General features: G+C 34.8%; 1 protein-coding gene across 1 annotated transcript; it reads left to right on the top strand.

Annotated features, from left to right (window-relative positions):
• Positions 1-725: 725 nt before the first annotated feature.
• On the top strand, positions 726-16173 carry LOC306874425 (ras-related protein Rap-2a-like; the record flags this gene model as incomplete). Its single annotated transcript, XM_079424463.1, has 2 exons — positions 726-1039; positions 15936-16173. 2 exons carry the CDS (start codon positions 726-728, stop codon positions 16171-16173), a joined length of 552 nt encoding a protein of 183 aa, XP_079280589.1.
• Positions 16174-19190: the final 3017 nt, after the last annotated feature.

Below are 19190 nucleotides of genomic sequence, written 5' to 3'. Positions count from 1 at the left end.
ATGCAGGCGACGCGCTGTTGCCATAGGAACAGCATCCCCAGCATCATTTATCGTCACGCTCCCTGCCGCCGTCCCTCATTGGTCACTCAGCTGACGCTGTAACCATTCGCGTCGCAGTTAAGAGCGGAAGTACCGCCCACCATATTCACCATTGCCTTATTAAGACAAGCGGGCGTGGCTTACAGCGCTCCTCCGCGCCCATTGGTCGCCCAGTGCATCAATCCCGCAACAAAACACCTATCCTCGAGCCGAGACGGTGTGCTCTAGCTTCAGAATGTCTCCATCCGAGAGTGTGGCGGTTGAGGATGCTGGAAGATGCAGAAGAATAGCTATTCTGGAATGCAGCAGCATCCTTTAGGATCTCCAAATGACGCTCGGAGGGGACGCGTGATGCCTTACATGCTCGCTCTGACGGGGCGCGACGCGCTTTTATAACCTAAAATGCACGCAAATGCATGTTAAACGATTACTTCTCCAAGCAGCTGTTGGGTTCTGGCTATTCGAGGTGGTTAGAGATGCCATGAAGTCCGCGCATTGGCTCTTTGTGCGTCTCTGTTATTTGTCTCTATGGTGAGTGTACAGCCAGCCATGAATACAGCCAGCCATGGCTCTGCGTCTGCTCGACATCTGCGATATTCAAGGCAAGTTTCCCGTCGCATCTGATCGGTTTGGACACTGTTAGCTGGATCCATTACGCGCGTCACGTCGGTTCGCATCCGTGCGCAATGCGCGAGTATAAGGTGGTGGTGCTGGGCAGCGGAGGAGTCGGGAAATCCGCTCTCACGGTCCAGTTCGTGACCGGGACCTTCATCGAGAAGTACGACCCGACCATCGAAGACTTCTACCGCAAGGAGATCGAGGTGGATTCGTCGCCGTCGGTGCTGGAGATCCTGGACACGGCGGGGACGGAGCAGTTCGCGTCCATGCGGGATCTCTACATCAAGAACGGCCAGGGCTTCATCCTGGTCTACAGCCTCGTCAACCAGCAGAGCTTCCAAGATATAAAGCCCATGAGAGACCAGATCATCAGGGTGAAGAGGTAAGACTCAAATACCATGGCATTCTTTGAGGCTAACATGGTAATGTGCAATCATTTTAGCAGGTTGAACCATGGCATACCATCATTTTACAATGCTATTATTACCATAGTGTAATGGCCACTTAGGCGAAAACCATTAAACTTACAGAAATGTAAGTTGCTAGTACCATGTTTTTTGGATATGAACCATGGTCCTCTCTTAAGGACTTTGTCTTTGTTTTTTTTTCTGTGAAACAAAAGTTAAATGTTACCATGGACCATAAAACCAGTCATAAGGGTCAGTTTTTTTTTTTATTATTATTGAGATTTGTGCATCATCTGAAAGCTGAATAAATGATCTTCAATTGATGTATGGTTTGTTATGGTAGGGCAATATTTAGCTGAGATATACAACTATTTCAAATAGTTGCATAAAAGGTGCAAAAAAAATTAAAATATTGAGAAAATCTCCTTTAAAGTTGTCCAAATGAAGTTCTTAGCAATGCATATTACTAATCAAAAATGAAGTTTTGATATATTTACGATAGCAAATTTTCAAAATATCTTCATGGAACATGATCTTTACTTAATATCCTAATGATTTTTGGCATAAAAGAAAAATCGATAATTTTGACCCATACAGTGGCTATTGTTACAAATATACCCCAGCGATTTATGACTGGTTTTGTGGTCCGGGGTCACATATGGCACTACCATGGTATTCTTTAAGGCTAACCCTGTAATACCATCTGGTACTATTTTAGCAGGTGCACCTTGGAGAACCATGATATACCATAATTTTACAATGCTATTACTATCGGGTTTTTTTTTTTGGGGGGGGGGGGGGGGGGTTGTCACTTAAAGGAGATTACCATTAAACTTACTGAAATAGTGCCATGTTTTTCTGGACATGGTTCATATTAAAGTGTCATATAGCATTAGCATTTGCTGCTATCACTTTACTATGGTACCGCCAAAGTACTTTTTTATAAGTACTTTTTGAAGTCTTATATAATTTGATAATCATTCAGTACATACTGAATTATAGAACCATGGCATTACTATAGTTTTTACCATGGTACTGTCACAGTATGTTTTTGTAAATTCAAAGTGATAAGCAATAAACCTACAGAAAATGGTGTTATTGCAATGTTTTTGGACATGTACCATGGTAAATATAATATTACCTCGGTGTTAACAACTTGATACCATTATTTTACCGTAGTACTACCACAGTACCAGATGGTAAGGGAGCCATCTGACTCCATGATCAACACATTTGAAGCATTAACTTGTGGTACCATACTTTTACCATGGTACTGCCAAATTACTTTTTTTTTTTTTTTTTTTGTAAATTCCAGGCAAAAAAAAAACTCATAGAAAACAATATTGCCACGATTTAGTCATGTACTGGACCATGGTAAATGTTAAAATACAATGCTAAAATTATGGCATTACCATGTTTGTGGGCATGTACCATGGTAAATAACCTATTAAAGTGCCACGGTATTAGCATCATTTTACCATGGTACTACCACAGTACTTTTATAAATTCAAAAAAACTTATGGAAAAATCTTTTTTTACATGTACCATGGCAAATATTGAAGTACCATGATATTAGCATCTCATGCCATCATTTTACCATGGTACCACCCTAGTAAATTCAAAGGTAAAAACAATAAACGTATGGAAAACAATGATATTATCATGTTTGTGGATAAGTATTGTGGTAAATATTAACGTAACAAGGCATTAACATCTGATACCATCATTTTACCATAGTACTGCGACTGTAGTTTTTTTTTTTTAACTCGATGTGAAAATAATAAACTTAGGAAGCGATGGTATTCCACGATTTTTAACATGTACCATGGTATTACCATCTGATTTCATCATTTCACCATGGTACTGCCACAATACTTTTTTTGCAAATTCAAGGTGAAAACACACTTGATGGTATTACTATGTATTTAGGCATGCACCATGTTAAATAGTAAAGTACCATGGTATTAGCATCTGATATGATTGTTGTACTATGGTACTGCCACAGTACTTTATTAGTAAGTGTTATATGAATATGGTAATCATTCAATATCATTATACATACAGTACTACAGTAACTACTATTAAAGAACCATGGTGTTACCATAATTTTACCATGGTACTGCTCAATCTGACAAGCAGGTAGTTTGTTTTCTGTGTGTGAGCTCAACTTTGCAGGGTTGTAAGCAGATGGAAAGACTTGAGCGTGTGAGGAATCATATAATGCTGTGTCTTTAGTGTGCCGTTAATAATAAGTCCAATGGGAGGCTGCGTCTATTCTAATCTTTCCATAATTTAACCTAAGGCCTAGAAACAGATGCTGTATTGTTTGTGTTTTTCCAGATCAGCTCTTAAAAGAGGTTTGAACACATTGCTTTCATAAACGACACCTACAGAACAATTAAAACCAGACAAAAGATTGATCACGGCAGCGTCAAAACCTGAAAGGCCTGAATTATCATGTCAGAACCTTTTATCAGAAAAGCTTTTAGCTATTAAACGCTCTTATTTATGCACTTTTCTCATATTGTCTTCTGGCATTGGCTGGTTTTTCGTGACCAGTGCAATAACTGTTGCATTTGAATAGTAAAGCGCTCTTATGTATTGTACCAAGTCATGACACATCAATGCAATGGCATCCATTTCGATTTTTTGCCATATTTGCATGCAGTAATTTGACAGTTTTTCATGCAGAACAGCCTTAAAGGCTTTTGTAGCATGCCCTTGGACTGATTTGGTGCTAAATAGTTTATACACATGCATGTTGGGTTAATTTAAATATTATGGCAACTGTGCACTTATCCCTCCTATTTTTATGTACCAAATTTATGGAAGCTTGTTTCCGCCAAAGTATAAGGAAGTAAAAAAGGTAAATGTGACATCTCACAATCCAGATTTTTTTTTTTTTTTTAGAATTGCATAAACTTGCAATTCTGAGAAAGAAAAATCAGAGTTCTGAGATCTAAACTCAGATATAAACTCTATAAAAACATTCTTAATTTTATTCTCAATTCTGAGTTTATATCTTGCAATTCAGACTTTTTTCTCATAATTCTGAGATTTTCTCTTAACTCTGAGTTTATATTTCACAATTATGACTTTCCCCATAATTTTGAGTTTATATCTCAGCTCTAACAATTCTAACTTTTATCTCTCTTAATTTCCTAGTTTTTCTTGCAATTATTTTTTTCTCTTAATTCTGAGTTTATATCTCACAATTCGGACATTTTCCTCACAATTGAGAGTTTATATTTTGAAATTCTGACTTGAAATGTCAAGATTGTGAGATAAAAGATCACAATTTATTAATTTTAATAATTTATTTCATTATTATTATTATTTATCTTGTGGCAAAAACAAGCTTCCAGCTTCAAGATACCAAATAAACAAATGAATATTGATTGGAGTTTAAATTCTGTGCATATAAAGTAAATGTGCTGAGAGTTATGGGACATAAAACTTGCACAGCTCTGCAGAAAATTGCATCAATAAAATGCATTAAATTACTATATAAAATCCAAGGTAATACCTGTAGAAATTCCCGGCACTATACACACTCAGGATGGACACATTATATTTTGTGCAGCTTTATCTCTCTCTCTATGAATTGAATTGGCACCGTTTCGTGGCAGAACCCACAAAAAGCTCTCTAAACCTCTGGCACAGGTTGTTAATCTGCAGGAGGAGGCCGATACATGCTGAGCCGGCGGACGATAACTACAGTAACGCTGGTGAGATTTGCACACTCAACAAACTATAAATGAGATTGTGTGCCGGTGGAAGCCAAAGAAACATCACAACTGCATTAGTGCACACTAACCCAAAGACACACTGGACTTCTGGCAGCAAGAGCCTGGGAAGAGGAAATGTGGGCGCATCCGTCGCGTTATATCTAATGCTAAACACGCTTTTATCAATTTAGATTCAAAACACACGTCGTCATATTCAATTTAGCTACAGTAGGTGTTTAAGATACATATAGAGTGGCCCACACACAATCTGTGCAGTTTCACATAGTCTGAGTCTGGAATTGTATGAACAGCATTCGCTTATTGTATAATGTGTTAAATTATGCTAATTGCTATCTAAAAGCATTAATTTGACAGGAGATGCGTGAATGTGAAAGACAGGCGTTCAGAGTTCATGCAGACCTAACTGAATGCCTGTAAAGCAGATAATAATAATAGTTCATAAATGATGCATATTTTTGTGCTATCCAGATTTGTGTGCAAATCATTCGTTTTTTTGTCATTCAAATTAATACCTAATCTACTATGCTCAGTTTCTTTTCATTTATTTTCAGCAGCTCTAAAAATGGTTTAAAGTCAGTTATTTCTATCTTTTGCTGCAGTGTGTCACGTGAACCTGTTGCCCTCGGTGCACTTGAGCAGAGTTTCTCAGGAGCTTTCTTGAAGCAGAGACACAGTTCTTCTGGATTTAGTCTGTCTCAGTTTGTTCTGTTTCTTCATGTGGATGATGATCAGATCAGATCTCAAAAATCTCCCTGGATTATTACAATTAATGGCTAAATGAATGTTTGGAAATGTAAACTACAGACTACAGCAAAAGAGACAAATAACTGTCTTAACCATTTTTTAGCTGGTGAAGATACTAGTGGCCTAAAACCTTTGCATGTACTGTACACACACATATATAGAGAAGTATATTGTTAACACCTGTGGATTGCTGTAGTCATTACAATTCATTTTTATAACTAATAGAATATATGCTCATTTAATGCAGCACAGTGTCTAACGGCGGTTTTGGGAAGTAGATGTTGTCTTGAAGTGGTGTAAGCGCGTCCCACGAGACGTTCCTTCATGGAAGATGAGATTGTGTTCCTGAGGGTTTATCATGAGAAAGCTGCTGCTTGTGTTGCCAGATATTGACATTTCACACTCATCTCAAATCCCTTTCTTGCTGATACAGTCGGGACTGAAGAAACGGATCTTAGATTAGTGTCAAAACCAGTACCATCGCTCCCTATAGGAGTACCCTATAGCAGTACCCTATAGCAGTACCCTATAGCAGTACCCTATAGCAGTACCCTATAGCAGTTTGTGTAGGGAACCAACTCCCGGGGGGCACCATCCCAGTTGCTCAAAAAAACAATTGCCATCCCCCCCCCTTCCGCACCCATGACTGAATGCAAATGATCATGAATAACTATGGCCGTGAAAAGACATCAGCAATGCGGCGCCAAGAAAAAAAAGGGATGAAAACGAAGCCCGTGCATCACTTTCAGGAAGGCTACATTCATAATCCTGTGAAACTATTTTGGGTGTCGAGGTTAATAACGTGTTTTAATGTCAGTAATAATTTCACCACCACCAACGCATCTAATATTCTCTCCATGTTCACTTAGGAAAGTTAGCCATGGTTTTAACATGAATAATAATAATAAATCATGGTTCTTGTAGCCATGGTAACCGCAAATTAAACATGTTTTTGTTACTTCAAATAATAATACAAAGAAGTATAAAGACAATAATTTTTGTGGTTATAAAAACCAACCTAAGCCAACAACAGCCTTTAAAATGTCTTAAAATGCATTATATAAAATGAGGCAACCCTGCTGAAAAAACAATAAAACCATCACAAATAAATCACAAATACCATTACAAACAATCAACTTTTAACTATTAAAACCATTAAAAATATTTTTCTGTAGTGTGTTTTGGGGCATATTCCATTAGGATTTAGAAGGTGACCAATTAATCATCAGTAGAAACCCACAGCATCCATTACAGTTCCCATTAAAACCAATACAAGTCCCATTATAACCAGTAAAACCATTACAAATTCCGTGATGGTGTCTATTATTAGTTTTTTTTCAACATTACATATTATTATAAATGCCTGCAAAGGGAGCCAAAGGCCTGGTCGTTGCTGCTGTTACACTTACAGGACGATCATATCCTTGTTTAATAGGCTATTGACCACACATTTAATTCAAATATCCACTTAATCTTTCATTTTTGGCCACATTTTTGCTAGATGACACAGCCTCTGTAATTTCTTCAACAACAAAAAACACAAGGACATCACAACCCTTACAAGAATGAACCATGGTTATCGTAGTAAAAGTGCTTAATGTTCTTTTGTGTGATTTCTGAATGCTTGAGACCATAAAATCAATCAGACAACTGTATTAATTAAATAGCCATAGGTAACTGTCTAGAGATTCAATTGTACAATAATACAATTTAATTACAATTTATTTAGTTATTTATATTTTATTAAAGTTCTATTTTGACCCCTATAGTAGGTGTTTTTCATTATATTTTTTTATTTTTTTACTTCCATATTATTTAAGGGAGGGGGCACAACAATACAATCCTGCTTTGGGCATCCATTTGGCCAGCAGTGGCTCTGGTCAAACCATTCTTATAGTTCATGGAGTGTGTGTGTGTGTGTGTGTGTGTGTGTGTGTGTGTGTGTGTGCATGTTTATGTGGTTTATGAGGACACAAATGTGTATAATGACATGGGTATGACAGAGGTATTACAATATGAAGGTGGTTTATGAGGACACTGCCTATGTCCCCGTAATTCAAAAGGCTTAAAAAACATACTAAATGGTGTTTTTTTGAACATCTAAAAATGCACAAAGTCTCCTGTGAGGGCTAAGTTTAGGTGTAGGGTTGGTGTAGGGCAATAGCACACACAGTTTGTTCAGTATAAAAACCATTACGCCTATGGAGAGTCCACATAAACCACAAAAACCAACGTGTGTGTGTGCGTGTGCGTGCGTGTGTGTGTGTGTGTGTGTGTGTGGAGGACTGGTGAAGACGATGATTGCTTCTTAACCTGGTCCAATCTGCTGTTCGCTCCGCTGCACCGCTGTGACCGCGAGCGAAGCTGCAGCGTATGAACACCAGGTCATCTGTCTTCATTTGTGTTTGACTCTGAACAGAAGATTTCCTCTAATTCTGTTCACTCAGGCTGATTATGAATGTTGTACGACTTTAAAATTGGTTTGGTTTGATACTTTTCTGCCTTTTACATGCACAAGCACAAGTTGTGACCTTTTACTTGCTCTAGCGCTTGTATTTTCATGTCAGCTGAGTGACTTTATATTGTTTTATTGGCCAGTTGCTTTTGTAAGGTGTATTTATAGTGTTCTCTCAAGTCCTTCTGAGCCTGTATGACTGTGAAGATAATGTAGTGGTGCTGATTTTGTTTCAGTGTTTTCATTAAAGAGATTTGTTCAGTGACCCTTTCTCTAGCTTACATTATTTGACCAGAGAGTCTTTTGACTGTCGAATCATTGAATGAATCATTTATTCAAAAGATTCACATCACAGCTGAGTGTTTTATTATGATTTATTATAATGTGCAAGTCTATAGGTGATTTTGAACAATACCTGAATAATGAATTAGCTCTATTAATTAATAATAATATAATAAATAATATTATTATATATTAGTCAGAATAATAATGTTATTATTTCTTTAGCACTTTTTAGTTTAAAATTAAATATTGAATACAATTAAATATAATTATTATTTCTGTAGCATTTTTTTGTTTGTTTTTCTTTTTTCTTAATAATAGTATCATTATTAATTATTAAATATATTATTATTATTATTATTGTTGTTGTTTCTGGAGTGCCTTTAGCCCCCCCCCCCCCCATTTAGTTTCCATTTTGTCTATTTTATATTATTAATATAATTATTAATAATATTTATATTATTATTATTAAGTATTAACTAAAATATGTCCTATTATTTCTGAAACTCCCTTTAGTTTCCTTTTTTTCATTTAGTTTTTACTTTTTTCAATTTTTTCCTAATATTTATTATGAAATAATTTATTATTAAATGTATTATTAAATTATTATTAAATATAAAATTTAAAAAAGTATTATTTCTATAGCACCGTTTAGTTCACTTTTTCCCCATTCAGTTTCCATTTTCTAATATTATTAATAATAATATTTAAATATTAAATAATTGCAATTGTTATTTATTATTTTCATATAAATGCATGCAGGTCAAAGTGCTTTACAATAAACAAAGCATTAAACTTAAGCACATTACCCAGTACTTTACATGAAAATAAGTAAAATACCATAATCGATATAACATTTATTCTCTCTCATGTCATTCCAAACAATGATTTTAATTTTTGTGTAAACTTTATGAATATTTCATGTTATTCTGATCCTGTCTAGTCTGCTTTACTCTTCTAGTTTAGTTTCTGAAGGCTGTGTTTTATTCTGTGTTTTTGGACTTTATTCAGCCAACTCTGCTTTTAATTTCTGACCGAGCTTTTTATTTTGGGAAACTTTGGAAAAAACATTCCCCTTTTTGTTTTCATTAACAGCTAGGTTCCTTTGTTTCGCTCTGAATCAGCGTGTGGTCTACCAGCATTTACGGCCAAAAGCATCCCAGCATGCACTGCTTCCAGCTGGGTCTCTGGAGACTTCACATCTGTTTTTGTGTTGGAGAGTGCCGGGGTCCAAGCGTTACTGGGAAACAGCGCCGGCGAGGCCTTCAATGCACCGGACGACACTCACTGACAGACGCACAGAGCTTTTCAGGGCCTCAGTGCTGCATCACATTTTCACCCGCGGCCAGTTCTCCAACAATCACGCTCAATAAACCGCATCAGCCAATAGACTTCATTCTTACACTTAATTCTTTCGTTTCTATGATTATGTAATTATTTTCAGATAATACATGCAAATTATATGTACAATATATTAATCCATTTGAATTCTTAATTCTTTTGCAGTTTCCATCATTTTCTATCAATCATAATTATTTTCAAATAATTAATTAAAATTAAATATGTATTATATAAATTATAATTAATTTTAAATTCTTTTGAGCTCTTAATTCTTTTGCAGTTTCTATTATTGTTTTCTATTATATATAATTATTTTTATATTACTGAATAATTTAAATGAAAATGTGTGTGATTAAAAATAATTAAAAATAATTTTAGATTTTTTTTTTTGTAGTTTCCATCATTATTTGTGTCATTTACTGTATAATTATTTTCATATTATCATTCATATTTAAAAAAATTGTTCTCATTTTTATTTGATACATAAATATTATAATTGTAACTTATTTTAAATGTTTTTAATTATTTTATTTTCCATCAAATATAATTATTTTCAAATTATTAAAGTTAAAATGAAGTGACAAATAAATAAAATTAAATATATATGTTTTTTATAATTAAAAAAATTATAATAATAATAAATATATATATATATATATATATATATATATACACACACACACACACACACTGGCTAAAACAACACCCCTAATAAACTTAGTCAGTTTCTGTCATCAGGGTGCATTATTAATCTCAGGGTGAATTTGTAGTCTGATAGATCTGATGCATTGCATTAAATGTGATTGATTGTGAATTACAGTCGTGTGGTTTCACTCTGAGAGTCAGTAAAGCGTGTGCTGTGGCGTGTGGCTTCAGGCAATAAGGAAAGCATTCACGCAGCAACATAAAAGAATAATTATCTATTGAGCTGCTGTCAGATGCTGGACTGGAACATGCAGCTTGTCGTGTGTGTGTGCAGCTCACGGTTACATCACAATCACTGCGTCGTGACACACACTCAGACGCTCACGTCACGCTTCACTGACCCTCTAATAGATGTTGTGGGTCATGAAGGCTTGTGCTTCGTTACACTCCAGGGTAATTACATTCACTTAAATACTGCTGCCGTGTTTCTTATCTTGTCACTGTATTAAATTATTTTAATCAGTGAGACATTAAGATGATAATGCATGGCATGACATTTTGGAAAATGACGGCAAGCGGCTTTAGATGAACTGAATGAGAACCAGTTTGTCTGGTGAATCACAACAACAAACAAAACATTGGTTTGTATTATATGGTATTTTAATATTATTACATATTTTTATTAATGCATATTTATTAATGTGTATAATATATATATATAATTGTTTATGTATTTATTATTTTTAAGTATGTTTTTAATTGTAATATTTATTTTTACAGTATAGATAGATAGATGGATAGATAGATAGATATTTTGAATATGTAATTATATATCATTACATATAATATTAAATCTTTAATTAAATAATTAAAATATATTTTATTTAATCATGTTTTAAAATATATGGCCTACTTTATAATATAAAATAATAATAATAATAATATATATATATATACATATGGCCAAAAATATTGGCACCCTTGGTAAATATGATCAAAGAAGGCTGTGAAAATGAATCTGTATTGTTAATCCTTTTGATCTTTTATTTTAAAAATTCACAAAATTCTAACCTTTCATTGGATAATAAGAATTTAAAATGGGGGGAAATATCATTATGAAATAAATGTTTTTCTCTAATACACATTGGCCACAATTAACGGCACCCTTTTATTCAATACTTTTTAAACCTCTATTTGCACACATGGGGTACTTTTTATCCCTGTGTTCACCAAACCCATCTTGAGTGTTTGCTGCTAAAAAGCTCATTTTCTAGTTTCATCTGACCATAGAAGTCAGTCCCATCTGAAGTTCCAGTCGTGTCTGACAACTGAATATGCTGGAGATTGTTTTCGGATGAGCTAGGAGATTTTATCTTGAAACCCTCCCAAACAACATGTGGTGATATAGGGGCTGTTTGACAATTCATTTTAAGGGTTTCCTACCCCGAGACTCCACTATTTTCTGCAATTCTCCAGCTGTAGTACTTGGAGAGTCTTTAGCCACTCAAACTCTCCTCCTCACCGTGCATTAGGACGATATAGACACACGTCCTCTTCCAGGCAGTTTATGTTGATTGGAAATTCCTAATTATTGCCCTGATGGAGGAAATGGGACTTTTCACTGCTCTAGCTCTTTTCTTAAAGCCACTTCATTCATTTGTGAGGCTCAAATATCTTTTGCTGCACATCAGAAATATATTCTTTGGGGTTTGGGCTTTGTTTTCCCTCCTATTTATATTTCTGTGAAACAGGAAGCCATGGCTGGATAATTTCATGTTCATAATCACCCTGGAGTGCTCAAAATTGTGAATATGAATGGGAATATACTTCAGAGATATTTTGTTCATAAGGGGTCATTCTAGGGGTGCCAATAATTATGTCCAGCATGTATTTGAGAAAAACATTTATTTCATAATGACATTTCCCCCCATTTTAAATTCTTATTATCCAATGAAAGGTTAGATTTTTGTGATTTCTTTTAAATAAAATATCAAAAGGATTAACAATGCTGATTAATTTTCACAGCCTTCTTTGATCAAATTAACCAACGGTGCCGATATTTTTGGCCATGACTATACACACACACACACACACACACACATACGTGTATGTGTGTGTATGTGTATATACAAATAAGTACTATAATTACACACAAACACACATTGGTGTGTGTGTGTGTGTGTGTTTGTGTGTAATTATAGTACTTATTTGTATATATAATAATAATTTATAATGCTTACGTGAGCACTTCTGAAACACAATGAAGAGCAAAAGGCACACATTAAATACATTAGATCCTTCTCGTGAGTCCTGCTGACAGTGGGAATGATGGGAAATTTGTTTTGTTGCTTCAGAAACTGTCTGAATGGCCAGTATTTCTTCCAGCCAGCTTTACTGCTTTATTGCTCTTCTTCATCAGCGGCACATAAAGCGTGTACACACTGAATGTACGACATGTCAGCATTCACAGTAACAGTGCACTCTCTCAGATCGCGGGGTTTCCCGCTGCTAAACGCTCATCTTGTAAACGGTGTGATGTACATGAGCTGAAGCAGCATATGGTCATGAATACCACAAAACTGATCCCAGACCTGCTCAAACAGCTTCAGACTTCCCTCGAGTCAGTCTGGATATAAATAACATTTCTCCTGCTCGCCACCAACAGATGACATTTCATCTGTGCGCCGCTTTACTCCCACTCAGCATTCACACCTCGATCCCTCGCTAACGGCTCAACTGATAGATGCAGCAACATGATGTGAGGGATGCTAGTGATTGTCTTCAAAACTGACAGTAAAGACATTTATAATGTTACAAAAGATTTCTATTTCAAATAAATGCTGTTCTTTTGAACTTTCTATTCATCTGTGAATCCTGAAAAATAAAATGCATCACAGTTTTCACACAAATATTCAGCAGCACAACTGTTTTCAACACTGATAATAATCAGAAATGTTTCTTGAGCAGAGATTTCTGAAGGATCATGTGACACTGAAGACTGAGTAGTGATGCTAAAAAACTCAACTTTGATCACAGAAATAAAATACATTTTGAACATATATAATGTAATAATAATATATAATATATATTTTTAAATGAATTAAAATTGATATTAAAATAAATTGTAAATGTTTTTTGTAAAATGTCAAAATATATTAATTATATTACATTTTATATATATATATATATATATGACTTATCAGACAAAAACTAACAAACGTTATATAAAAATGTTTTTACTATTTAAAAAAAATATATTTAAAATATATATTTAAAATATAAATAATTTATAATAAATATATATATATATATATATATATATATATATATATATATATATATATATATATATATATATATATATATATATATATATATATCTTGTCCATACAATACAAGTCTTGTGTTGTTTTTTCAAGTTCAAGTTGATATGTATTGTGTAGACAAAGACGGTTAAAACATTATTTATTTATTATAAAATCTTCTTTTGTGCTCCACAGAAGACAGAAACACATACAGGTTTGAGCATCACGAGGGAAGTTAATGATACCAGAATGCTCATTTTTTGGGTGAAGTGTCCCTTAAGTGTCTGGAGCTATTAAAAAGAGCAGTGATGTTTTCCTCTGGCAGTCATCGAGATGTTCATCATGAGTAAGATCTTCCTCCTCCTTTAATTAGAGCTGATATCAAGGCGATACTCCTCCGCTCTCATGACTCAGCTGCTCTGATGAGCGCTGGACACACTTCTCTAAAGAGCCTCGGACAGATCGATAGCTCTGACTCAGAGTCTGTGGAGGGGATGATTCACAGCGGATCAGGGACACACAGCTAGTGCCGCAAATAAATTAGCATCATCTTTAACGATTTTGACCTCAGGCATCGGATGGTGGTTCAATAACTGGAGCGAAGTACTCTCTTATGAACTCAATCAATCTTGGTAAAGAAAACACATGGAACTGTTTCATCTTCTTGAGCAAATTATTCATTAGTTGTTGATCATTGGCATATATTACCGATAATTATTTAATTAATTATTTTTGATATGTAATTAAACATTTATTTCCATTGAAAATGGTGTAAAATATATGATTTTAATGATTTGTCATCAGCATAATGATATTTTTATTGCAAAATTAGCTCAGCTAATGCAATTTCAAATTTTTAAAAGTTTTTTGTCGACTTGACATTTAGTGAAAAATATATTTTAATTTTCATTTTCTTTTACAATTTAAAGGATTGAGTGATTGATTATTTTTTTTTTTTTATATTTAATAAAATTAATTTATTTAGTTATTTCTTAAGGAACGATTCACAGAATAGATTTATATTGTAATAGCATTGTTTGAAGCTAAATGTCAACTGTAATTAAAATATAATATTTTTTGTAGCTAAATAGATGATTATAATACACAGTGCCCTCCAAAAGTATTGGAACAGTGAGGCCAGTTCCTTTATTTTTGCTGTAGACTGTAAACATTTGGGTTTGACATCAAAAGATGAATATGAGCTGAGAGATTAACATTTCAGCTTTTATTTACATGTATTTTCATCTGGATCTGATACACAACTTAGAAGATAGCACCTTTTGTTTGAACCCACCCATGTTTTATGTTACCAAAAGTGTTGGAACATGTGACTGACAGGTGTGCCCAGGTTTGTTGCCCTGGTGTGTCCTATTAATTGATTATTCAAACAATAAATAGCACTGAATGTCTGCGCTCAGTTTCAGATCCGTGCAGACTGCATTTATAGTTACACCAACATGAAAACCAGAGAGGTGTCTATGGGTGAAAAACAAGCAATTGTGAAGCTGGGAGAAGATGAAAAATCAATCAGACCATTGCACAAACACTGGCAATAGCAAGTACAACCATTTGGAATCTCCTGAGGAAGAAAGAAACCACTGGTGTACTAACACACCTCAAACGGGTAGATCAAGGAAAATTATCTGCAGTTGATGACAGAAACATTGTGACAGCTGTAAAGAAAGACCTTTAAACAACTGTTAGTGACATCAGCAACAACCTCCAGAGGGCAGGAGTGAAGGTATCACAATCTACTGTTCGCAGAAGACTTAATGAACAAAAGTACAGGGCTACACCAGAAGATGCAAACCACTCATTAGCAAGAAGAATAGGAGACGAGCCTCAACAATTCTGGTTTTATGGACTGATTTTATGGACCAAAGTTTGATTAAAATTTGTAAAAGTAGAAACAGAAAGATTGTTTATGAAAAAGCATATGCTGTTTTTTAAGCATATACTAGTATAATAAAGTCTGTATATATGTATGTGAATGTACATTAAAATGTTAATTGAAATACTTTAATAAATATTTGATTAAAATCGGTGTGTAATGTCCACAGTCACTTTAAGTGAGTCACTGGTAGTTTAACTTTCTGAAGAGTGAAACATTGTTACTCTTTTAAAACATTGTTCTGTTTTGTCAACTGTTGACTCAACCAATGATATGAGTTTGGGGGCGGGACTGTCTGTTTTCCTGACCAGTTGCAGACGAGGGCAATGAATGCAGTAAAACTATTAGGGAAACCTGTTCGGAAACAGCTGCAGTTAATGCTGAAATGCCACATTTCACCTTGGACTTGTCATGTAATGCTGAAGCTTTGGCTCGTTCTTGTGTCTCGTATGTTCACAGGTACGAGCGCGTGCCGGTGATTCTCGTGGGAAACAAGGTGGACCTGGACAACGAGCGTGAGGTTTCGTCGAGCGAGGGTCAAGCTCTAGCTGAAGAATGGGGCTGCCCGTTCATGGAGACGTCAGCCAAGAGCAAAACCATGGTGGACGAACTGTTCTCGGAGATAGTCAGGCAGATGGACTACGCCTCTCAGCCGGATAAGGAAGACCCGTGCTGCTCCTCCTGCAATATACAATAACCCCTCACAATCACACGCGGTTCTCAAAGGGGTTCAACATGGAGATCATCACTAGAGTCATGAACGGCGTCTACACACTAGAGAATGCTGCAGATCCATTGGTTTGAATGGGAATGATGCATTGCAAAGACATACACAGCCAACAGGGAAGGTTCTCCGAAGGTTTTCTCAGCGTTATAAACAAACACTTCCAGTAACGTTAATAGAATGTTCGTTCAAAGTTCTCTGGTCTTTAATAATGTGCTTAGAATGTTTGCACAAAAAAACTAACGTTATTTATACATCATTCATGGAAACGTTTTAGTTGGATGTTCCTCTAATTCTGTATCCTAACTACACGCGACGCGAGAAGATTCCAGGAACAAGCAATTTGGGTGTCCACACCAGGCGCGACGTGACAGAATCTATCAAATATCACAGCCAATCAGAAGTGAGTGTGGGTGGTCTCTCCCTGAAAGCGCACTGCACTAGCAACGAAATGGATACGTTTATAATCTAATTCATAAATATTAAAGCTTTTTAACATCATTAAATGTGCATACTGAGTGACTGATAAAATCTTTGTTATGGAATAGCCTACACTCGGTTCGCAGTGAGTTCACAGTTTTAACGGACAGATCTGAGCTAAACTGTCTGTTGTTGTTTGCAGTATGGCTATAAGGTCACACAAAATGATATTTAAACTCATATTAGACCCGTTTATCTTTGAATAAAGCACATAATCACCTGAGATTATCTACTGTCATATAGTTTGTATGTTGTTGTTCCAGCCGTGACGACGCGGAAATAGAAACCGTTTCTAAATTAGAAATTTCACGTGCCGCTGTCGCGGTTAGTTAGGACAAAAACTCTGATTAACATGGAAAAGATACCTTTTATCGCATGTCGCGGCGTCACATCGCGTGTAGTTAGGACGCGGTGTAACATTTTTTAAATGTTACTATTTGATTTGGAACGTTAGAGAATATTCAAAAGTAACATTCCCTTAATGTTTGCAAAATGGAATGTTCGCATTACCAAGAAAGAATATTTTTAAAACATAAAAAAAACTGAATGTTGACCATTGAGAAAAAACTTTTTTATAATGTAATGGAAGCATTAGCAAAACATTCTTTTCGCAACTTTTTTGTTAGCCGCCAGTTTTTTCTTGGTAATGCGAATGTTACAGAAAACATTAGGGGAACGTTTCATTTGATCTTTTTGCAAACATTATTGAAAGTTCAGAGAACATTCAGAAGCTAACAAAAAAATGTTTGCGTTCACAAAACGTTCTTAGAAATTCTTTTGTTAGCTGCCCATTTTTTCTTGGTTAAGTGAACGTTACAGAAAGCATTAAGGGAATGTTCCATTTTATCATTTTGGGAACGCTACTTTTGAATGTTCTCTGAAAAAAAAAAATCTAAATGGGCCATGTATAAATAAGGATTTTGTGCTAAAGTTTTGTGAATGTTATTATAGGCCATGCAACTTTAAATAGACGTTCTATTAATGTTACTGGAAAGAACGTTTGTTCAACTTAACGGTAGAGAACCTTACGGTAGATCACAAGGGTTTGCGAAAGTGTTGTTGGGACGATTTTTAGCATCCGTTCAGCTCTTGGAATCTCAAGTGAGGCGAAATCCAGTTCGCTGTTTTCCCGCTTATGACCCGACGTTTCCCTCCAAAACGGATCGCAAAATACAAAGCTTTGTCTAGTGTGTAAATGCCTTAATTCAACACGATTATGATAAATAAATTAACAAGAAACTGTAAAAAAGGTCAAAGGGGTTAAAAATGCACCAAACTTGAGTCTTTCTTATCCCCGCATGTTTTCATTCTAAGTTTGACGCTGTTCGCAAGAGACTCGATCGCGTTGATTTCGCCGTTTAGTTTGCACATATAGAACCTGATGTCTTAAACTGCCATTACTTTAATAAAGAGCCAGAATGAGCTAGTTTTGTTCTTCCAAACGGCCCGCTGTCAGCGAAGGTGACGTTTCCTCCGAGGGACTCTCAGACATGTTCACGAGGGGATCGATGTGAGTGCGGTGTCCCGTTGCAGCGATGAGGGGCTTTACTTTGAGGGACATTTTCTTTGAGGAAGCCAAATAGGATGCTGAGAAGCACTTTTCTTTTGTAATGTCATGTCTGTTTTGATTTATGAAACTGCTGGGAATATTCAGCTGATTATGTTGTGGTTTCTAATTAGCACTTCGATATAGAATGTTGCAAATACTGAATTATGTATTTTGTAATAATGTAGTAAAACAATCATGGGATTTGCTTTAGAATAGCTTTGAATCGGGTAGAAACGGTATTTGTCATGAAACGCTATCGGTACTTTCCACAAAAAGAGTCCAGATGTCCTGTTACTTTTATTTGAAGCAATAAAGACGTAAAGAACTAGTTAAATAAACTGTTAAATTAACCTAACATTCAAAGTAGGTAGTTTAAACATCTCAAATGTCTGTAACAACCCTTGAAACTGACGATTTTGTCCTGTCACACCTCTCTTGACTATATTCAGCGGTTAAAATCATATAATATCTGTTGAATTACTATTTGATTAAATGCAGAAAATTATTATTATTAATTAATATTATTTTAAAATAAATATTTTAAAACATTTAAATATTTTTAATCATTTTATTTATTTTTAATTAATTAATTTAATTTTAATTATTAAATATTGTTTTTTTATTTACATTTAGTCATTTAGCATACGCTTTTATGAAAAGTGACTTATTTAATTTGAATTATTCAATTTAATTGAGTTATTAAATTACTATAATAAAGACAAAAGAACTACTTAGTGCTATCAAACGATTAATCGTGATTAATTGCATTCAAAATAATAGTTTTTGTTTACATATATATATATATATATATATATATACTATATATATTTATTATGTATATATAAATACACACACATGCATGTATATATTTAAGAAATATTTTATGTTTATATATTAAATATATTTGTATATAATATTAATTATATTAATATAAATTTATGCATGTAAATACATATAAATA

This window comes from Barbus barbus (genome assembly GCF_936440315.1).
Source record: "Barbus barbus genome assembly, chromosome: 8".
In the NCBI taxonomy this organism is placed as follows: domain Eukaryota; kingdom Metazoa; phylum Chordata; class Actinopteri; order Cypriniformes; family Cyprinidae; genus Barbus; species Barbus barbus.
Note: the sequence above shows the minus strand (reverse complement) of the source record. Positions and strands in the feature narration are given on the sequence as shown.